The sequence below is a fragment of the Liolophura sinensis genome, chromosome 1, assembly GCF_032854445.1.
Source record: "Liolophura sinensis isolate JHLJ2023 chromosome 1, CUHK_Ljap_v2, whole genome shotgun sequence".
Lineage (NCBI taxonomy): Eukaryota > Metazoa > Mollusca > Polyplacophora > Chitonida > Chitonidae > Liolophura > Liolophura sinensis.
The window spans coordinates 83,925,655-83,934,250 of record NC_088295.1 but is presented as its reverse complement, the minus strand read 5'-3'; the positions used below and the strand labels follow the sequence as shown (position 1 = coordinate 83,934,250).

Below are 8,596 nucleotides of genomic sequence, written 5' to 3'. Positions count from 1 at the left end.
TGCGTTATTCTCCAGGGAATGCAAACAGTATGATACTTGTACACATCAGCCTCTTCATTAGCTTTGTCTATAAACGAGTGGTTAGCACCTAAATAATTCATGCTCATGCTGCTTACCTCTGAGCATGGGTTTACTGTCACATTTATCCTGGCCGTCGACATATAAGTGAAGTATAAGCGAGAACAGGTACGCTATAAAATACCTATCAAATAAATAATTAAATAAAGACAGATGATGAGAAAACTGAATTGCTGGACGCGATCTTTTGCATCGTGCATGGTATTGGTATTTTGATGTGATCGCCGATCTTGTTACGCCAAGAATCACATTGGGTTTATAATTGTATACTCTATCGACGTTTTGTGAAAACATATGCCTGTCCAAATTGTGAAGATTTATGGAAGTTGCATGCTCTAACTGTACAACTTGCAGCATGCAGTTTCATTCCTGAACATTCAGTCTCAAGCCTGAAGCTATACATGTATTATGCACAGACTCTACTGTGGATGCAAATTATGTGATATTAACTGTCTATCATATAATGACCGCAGACGAACTACTACTATTTTCGTCATATTCAAAACTGCGGTATTCACATGATCACTGAGAGGATCTAATCATTTGTCAGATTGATGGTTTGCGCATATACTCAAGACTATTTTAGTTATCTAACATTTCAGTGACCAGGTTTAACGTATTGGGGAAGCAGAGTTCTGCACCGAAGAAACCCTACGCCATGCCTGGCATCTCACAAACCGCAGCTAACCAGAATCCGTGCAAAGTGACAACTGACACGCCCATTAACAAACATTACCAAATATTATAATGAAGACTTATCAAAACTGTCAAATATTAAGAAATACCGAATATAACAAAACGTATGGAATTCCACATCAACAAATGCGTTTATTTAATTCTTTGTCAACAGTGTAATTTCATAATCAGATACATCGTACATTGGTCAACTCTTTCATGCAGCAACGGGCAACATATATATTTACATATAATAAACTGTAGATTTAATGAGAGCATAAGATTAAATTTAAAAGTTTGACGTACCCATAACCACGGTAAACAATAAACGTTACAGATAATTAATTAGGTAAATGTAACCATTAAGTGATACAAGGTTCAGCAACACTAAGCACAGATGGCAATAAGACGATTGTAGAATATGTGGTAAAACAGATTGAACAGATTCTCCATGGATTAGACATCCATGAGTCCACAGGCAATAAAGGAAATGTTCAAGAACTGAAAGTAGGTGTCTCCCCAGGTGCCTAATCTCACCGTGGTGTGGGTTGGCCTGACGGCCATCGGCCTTATCACCATACGGCCATGTCGGTCACCCTTATATTCGTAGCCTATGATCGAAGACACTAAAGCTGGCCTCTCCAAAAACGGCTCAGGAAAAGTGTAATTCCGATCCTCGTTGATACATTTCAGCGCGCGGGTTGTGCATCGCTTTGATTCAATCACACCGCTTTGGCCTGGAAGAAAATCAACAAACTGTCATCATATAGCATGGTGTAATTCTATGTCGAGTGTAGGTTGGGTCGAGTTTTGGAGTTGATACAAGTGCTTTTTAATCGTGCAAACAGGATATATACTACATATACACTATATCTCACCCCACCCCCACCCCCGCCATTCCAGTAGCTTAAACTCTTCCATATTTATAACTTGCGATGTCACTTATTCATGAAAGGGTCATATTTAAGAATGATATGCAAGACAAGCGTCACAAGTGTCACGCAGGGCCCGACCCTTAAAATGAAATTTAGCCAGTAATTAAGAATATATAGAGGACAGGTCATAAATATTTTTAGAGTGAGAGATGAAAATGATAACCCACGAGCCGCGAAGCGTGGAGAAGGTTATCATTTCCACCTTTCACGAGAAAAGTATTTATGATATTCAACCTTCCCTGTGCAATATTCTATTTATTATTTATATTTTGACAATATCATGATTTTGTCTATTTGAACAAGTTTAAGCAATGTTTTTAGCAAAGACGTCGCACATGACATCTTGTATGACGTCGTGTCTTGTTGTGTGACGTAAGAAATGTTAAAGTTGACTGAACTTGTAGTATGACGTCATTCTGCAAAGCTTGAATTGGAAGGTCATAAAACAAAATATTTCTTTGTGACGTCATGGCGTCGGGGTGTGTAATAACAAATATAACTTTAGTCAGTGAGATATCATACGGAAATCCTGGCATTTCACCTTATAAATATAGATAATAAATGTATATTTTTGGATACTGCATACCACTCTACCTTATGTATTTCACGTTTCCTTCTAGCCACCATGTGCCAAATGCCAGCTGTTCATCTTTGGATGGCAGTATAACTTCAACCGACTGGGTGTAGTGTCTGTTGTTTTATTATTAAGAGTTATGCCTGCATGACTTAACCTTCAGTACGCATATATACAACGCACTACACTGACTGTTCACGGAAATTCATTCCTCGGAAGTCTTTGCTATACGACTAAGCCTTTTCATGCAGTGTAACGAAAGTTCTGCGCACAAAATGTGAATTAGTGTGAAGTAGTGTATGCTCAAGGCTCACATCTAAGTAATGTGGGAAGGTCTGTCAGAAACCTGCGGATGGTCGTGGGTATCGTCCGGGCTCTGCCCGGTTTCCTCCCACCATAATGCTGGCCGCCGTCGTATAAGTGAAATATTCTTGAGTACGGCGTAAAACACCAATCAAATAAATAAATAAATACAAAATGATAAACGCAAAACCTCATTTAAACCTCGTTGAAAATCTTTCAAGGATGTCTGCTCAATGATTTATTCCCGTATATATCCCAATAATGACATGTCACAGAGTGAGATTCGCTTCCATAGGTTAATGAATGTCTTAGATTTAAGACAGAGGTGCATACTTACATCTGAAGCATGGAGTCGCAGTCACTGAAAAAGATGAAGAAAGATGTCATGAGCTTACAATAATACAGTTTTGTTTTCTGAAGGAAAAGTTAAATAAATTCAAAGTGAGGAAATCATGAGTGTACGAAACAAATGCTAATGATATGTACAGGTACTATATCTTATCTCTTTTACTTCACTTCAGGTCTTTTCATATATATACATATATACAGTGTGTCTTGTGTTCAATAAACTGATTACGTACCGGACAAAGCTGCTAAAGCAGCAAGGGTAACAAGTAGGGCGAGACGAAACATGGCGAGGGCTGAAAATATAAAATAAACGTCAAATTGTCAAAAATCATACTACACCAGTGGGATTAAGTTATATATAGTTAAATCTAATCCTCATCAGAAATTAATGAATCTTTTGATATGTTCAAGTAATGTGATGAAGACGCACGTTTCTAATGTAAATAATAGCTAAGGCTTCATGTTCATTACACTAATAGCTAAGGCTTCAGGTTTATTACACTAATAGCTAAGACTTCAGGTTTATTACACAAAAAGCTGTGAAATAATTACACATAAAACTTCTTTTCCTGTACTGGATTTTTCCTGAAGCAAATTGAGGATACGGTAAAGTTATTATACCTGGTCTCACCTTAGCTTTACGCTCGTCCTCAGATGTCCTGTCGAAAGAAGGAAGACACGTTACCGCCAGGCGGCCCTCATTCTCATCTTGGGTCATGGAGGCTGAGGCACGGGCGGGGGCATATCGAACAGCCAATCAAAACTGTCGTTACTTACGAATGCGGAAAATACCTGTAGCCGTCTTACACCTGTGCACAAGATGTCACCAATCTGTCACCAGGTGTTGTTCTTCTTATTGTCACTTTTTCGTGTAAGCCTACGTATAAGTATTCTTCAATCTATTGTATATTGTTAATTTATGCTAAGCGACTTGTCCCTATAGAGTGCTGAACACGGCATAATTGAACTGTATTTGCTTACGAACAACGGTATTAGGGTGGGAGAGTTTAACCATCACTCCGTATACCCGAGGTCTTTCTGATAACGGACCAATGCTCCCTTAACCTCTGTGCTTCCTCGGTCTTCTAAAGCTATTATTGGGCAATCACACGGCCATATCATGTTACATTAACCTTGTTTACTCACAAATCTCAATACAGTACATTCACCTGTACAGGGCAAGACTTAAATTAGCATTAATGGACGAAGAATACTTATATACCAGTATAGTGAATCGTAAAACATCGATGCAATTTCACTTTGCAGAGTAAGATAAAACCGATGGAAAAGAATAATTTTATGGAAATCAATTCATCGATGAAATCTATATGGCAAAGAAAAGCAATATATCATAAAGTCTATGTCAGATGAAAAGCCATTTAACACTGGAAATACTTCGATTTGTTTGATTTTCTTTATATAGAATTTATTTAACTGAGTAAAATGCATCTGGAACGCTGGATTCTATGGTTAACATTTCTGACCGTAAACGTTGTGACCAATGACATCAGAGCTTTCCCACTTACTACACTGAGTATGGAAGACTTTTACATTCAAAATGCAATTCGCCGAATGGACCATGAAACAAACCAATCCGAGCAAACATAGAAACGTGACATCGTTGGCGTATATACCGACTGCATCTGCACCAACGATTTTAAAAGTTTGATGAAGTTTATAGTTACCCTTTAAATTAGTATTGTACAGGCACCGTAAGCTGCGCTTGTCGGCCTGTAAAACCATTTTAATACGATCATATTTGTAGAAGTGATATATATAATAGATTCCGTTCTACATATATACATGTACATCGTAATGTAAAGCTTGCGACGACGTAATCGATAGTGGTTCAACAAAACTTTTCAGTACCCTGAGCACCAATAGTTTGATATGTATTTTCTTTTGTGCGTGTGTATGTTTCATGTAAATAACATTTTACGGCTATGTTGAATAAAATTATTAAGACTTAAAAACTGACGTCATAATCACTAAAAGCTGACCACCGTCAAATAAATGAAAAATTCTTCTGTATAGCTTTAAACAACAATCCGCAATAATTCAATGACAAGCAATAAATACAGAAGAAAATGAAACCAGAATGCTGAGTTTAATGGCACAATAAATGATTCAATAGTTTAACACTATTCTTCAAGAAATACGATGTATTCCTGCTTATTTGAGTAGCTTGTATTTAAAGACATACAGGGCAGCTAAACAGGCGAACCAATAGATTTCGATATACATCATACACGCATTTACTTGGAGATAAATTGGGTGCACTAGATTAGGCCATTTCGTAGGTACCTGAGAATTTATTCCATACATATCTAGGCGAAAATACATGTATACGGATTAAGAAAACAAGCCAACGGCTGAAAAAGACAATCAGATGCTTTTTATGTTAATAGTTGTACATGGGTGTTAATGTTTTTATACGTAACGTAGCAAGTGGATCACAGTGTGCGCAGACACCAGCGTTGTTTTCAAACGCATTTTCAGTTCATTCTTGAAATTATTCGCGAAGACAAAATACATGCGCTAACCGAACAGAGTTAGAGCATTCATGTCCTTTAATTGTTGTCTGTTTTAGTCAAATTCTTGTGATAGAAATAATATACCATGATTCATGTGGTATGCAAAATACAGCGGGGAAAAAGTATATACACACCTATCAAACACTTTTATTAAGAACTAAAAGGGGTGTTCTGTTGGCAGAGTTCTCGGTCTGTACCATACAACAACATGATGTAGGGATTGTCTTGTTTATTAATGCGAGCAATGTTGGGCGGGCGGAAAATATAGGGCCTATGATGTGGCATAAAATATATGTCAAATCAACTATATGTTGAGGGGAACGAAGCCCGAACTGGGAGCGCTAAGCTCGTCCCGCATTCCCAGTATATGTTCATCGATGACGTCATCTCTGAATATTTCCGACCACTGCCGGACAAATGAATAAAGAATATAGGTGTTAGGTAATATAAAATTTGCTTTCTTCTAGTTCTACGTCATATGGTACTTTTTCGTGTATCCATTAAGAGATCGCCTGTTCAGATTCATTTTTTTTCCACTCGTTTTGATGCGGCATCAGATCACGTTTATCAGCTCCTTGGCGACCTGCGCTGATTTCTCTGAGGATCTTCCTCGGTTCTCGTATACCTATATTATGCGTGTGATATATATCCACTTGATCAAAAAGCTGCATGAAAACAACAAAATTTTGTCCACCTCATCATTATTAACGGAAGACAAAAGTGTCTAAATTTCTACTTCAAAAACCCCAAACTACGCATTTTTAAGAGCTTTGTGGAATCGGCCCCTGAGGTTTTAAGTTCGCTTAGGAAATTGAAATCTTTCAGACATTTTGCAGACTGCCCATATATTGGAACGACGAAGCAACGTACGTCAAACTGTATAACTGATACGTTTAACCTTGTTTGGACAGGCTATACAATGGAAATGTTTTAAGTAAGAAATCCCAATACCTACAACCTAAACTCTAAAGCCTGTCCCCTGCTACACACACACACACATATATATATATATATATATATATATATATATATATATATATATATATATATATATATATATATATATATGTATTTGATTGGAGTTTTACGTCGCAAAGTTACTCACGAATATTTCATTTATACGACGGCGGTCAGCATTATGGTCGGAGGCAGCCGGGTAGAGTCCGGGGGAAAGCCACCACCATCCCACCACGTATGCTTGGAGAGGAAGCCAGCATGAGCTGGACTCACAGCGGCGACATTGGCGGGAGCCTCCTGGGTTACTCCGCCGTGCTGGCCCGCTAACCACCTCGGCCACCTTGACCCCTCTTCAAATAAAACTACTTAGTTCTTGTATGCATGAGTTACCGACTGTCACCTAAAATGTAACACCGTTTTCCATATATCGCACCAGCTATCCCCTTGTGCTAGGTGAAAAACGAACAAGGACTAAGTTGGTTGCAAGCCTTATGTCGGTCCAGACTGGAGGATTAAACTCCCTAAACACTCTACACTGCAATGGGAAAGTCTCTCGCCTAAAAGTAAGTCGGACACTACAGTGCACATCGTCTTAAAACACTGTTGCAAAGCAGGAATTGTATCACTGGTAAGTAACAGGATTACCCGGAAACAATTATCAATTCGACTTGGGCTAGCGCAGCCAATGATAGGAACATGTATGCCTAATGTAGAATAAATAGTAACTAATTCCATTCGAAAGAAATATTTGTAGAACGACCACATATCAGCCAACCTTTTCTTGATTATGGTTGTTATGCGTGATTGACCATCTCCTTCACATCTTCACCTGCAGAGGGACCTCCACAGCTGAACGTCACACAAGACCACACAAACAGTCCTGGGGGTGCCTTTGTCCACTGATTGCAACCAAGGTCACAGAGTCACAGTGGCGCCTGGTAAATTTCATACCAGAGGTTTGCATTGAGCCCAGACCAGATCATGATACGTCCCAGCCAATGTATGTATTATTTATCTGATATGTGTTTTACGACTGTCCCATTTATGACACTTACACAACTACAGTCAACACAGTTGAAGGAAATCAGGCAGAGTACAGGGGAAACCAAAGACCATCCGCAGATTGCTGACATACTTCCCGATTCGAACTCCCAGCCAATGGAAGAAGCTTATTTCCCACGCTGCGTAACAACCCACCAATGCCTTTCTTTTTGACATACACATGAAGTCAGCGTTAAATGCATTCAGCCAACATAAATTCAAAACTGTTCACTGAATGGGTGGACTGGGAAAAGAAGTTCTAATTGCTATACAAATGCGAAACAAGAGCTTTCCACCTAATCGCAACAATGACCATCGTTAAGGTTAAACAGCTCTATTCGAAACGGAAGTGTTTGTAAATTGTCACGTATTAGCAAACATTTTTAATTGACGACGGCGGTCAGGGGCCACTTTCACAGAACTTCGCAAATAAGGTTTTCGTAACATTTCTCTCAAATGACGTCGGCTTATGGCAGTATAACCCTTTTACGAAAAAGGATACGCAGAAACATGACTTACGAAGTTTTGTGAAAGTGGCCCCAGTTTCCTACAGTTGTATGAACGTTTGGCAATCTTTCTTTCTCGCGTGTGGTGCTCACATCTTTACCTGCAGTGATATCCTTAGCTGAACTTCATGCACGTCTACCCCCAAAGTCCTCGGGTTGCCTTTGTCCACTGATTGCCATCAAGGTCACGGAAACTTGAAGAGTGGAGTCTGGTAAACTTCTTCAATTCTCTACCGCAGGTTGGGGCTGAACCCTTTACCATGCGGAATGACCCATTAATTCCCTTACGCTAATGATCTATCGCTGAGCAGCATACGAGAAAGTCACTCTAGACAAAAAATGGGTAACTGGTTCCATTCCACATAGAGATGTTTGTAAAGTGTTCAGGTATCAACCAACCTTTTCTGAACGACGGTCAGTTTCCTATAGGTGGATGAACCTTTGAAAATTAGTGACTGACCATATTCCCAGCGTGTGGTGCTCACCATTTTCACCTGTAGAGCGTGCAGCCACATATAAAGCATTTGGTTTCTTCCACGACCAAGTGCCTCTTTTTTTTTTAAATTTAATCTAGAAAAAGTCAATCAAATTTCTAGTCTTTAATTATCAGCATGACAATCATATCAATAACACAATTAAGTTCTC

At 38.9% G+C, this 8,596-nt stretch overlaps 1 protein-coding gene across 1 annotated transcript; it reads right to left on the bottom strand.

Annotated features, from left to right (window-relative positions):
• Positions 1-881: 881 nt before the first annotated feature.
• Positions 882-3,631, bottom strand: LOC135464835 (uncharacterized). The gene is made up of 4 exons (XM_064742406.1): positions 3,535-3,631; positions 3,147-3,206; positions 2,903-2,926; positions 882-1,490 (listed from the first exon to the last, which is right to left on the bottom strand). The coding sequence occupies exons 1-4, from the start codon at positions 3,629-3,631 to the stop codon at positions 1,210-1,212; spliced, it is 462 nt and encodes a 153-aa protein (XP_064598476.1). The 3' UTR covers positions 882-1,209.
• Between the last annotated feature and the right edge of the window lie 4,965 nt (positions 3,632-8,596).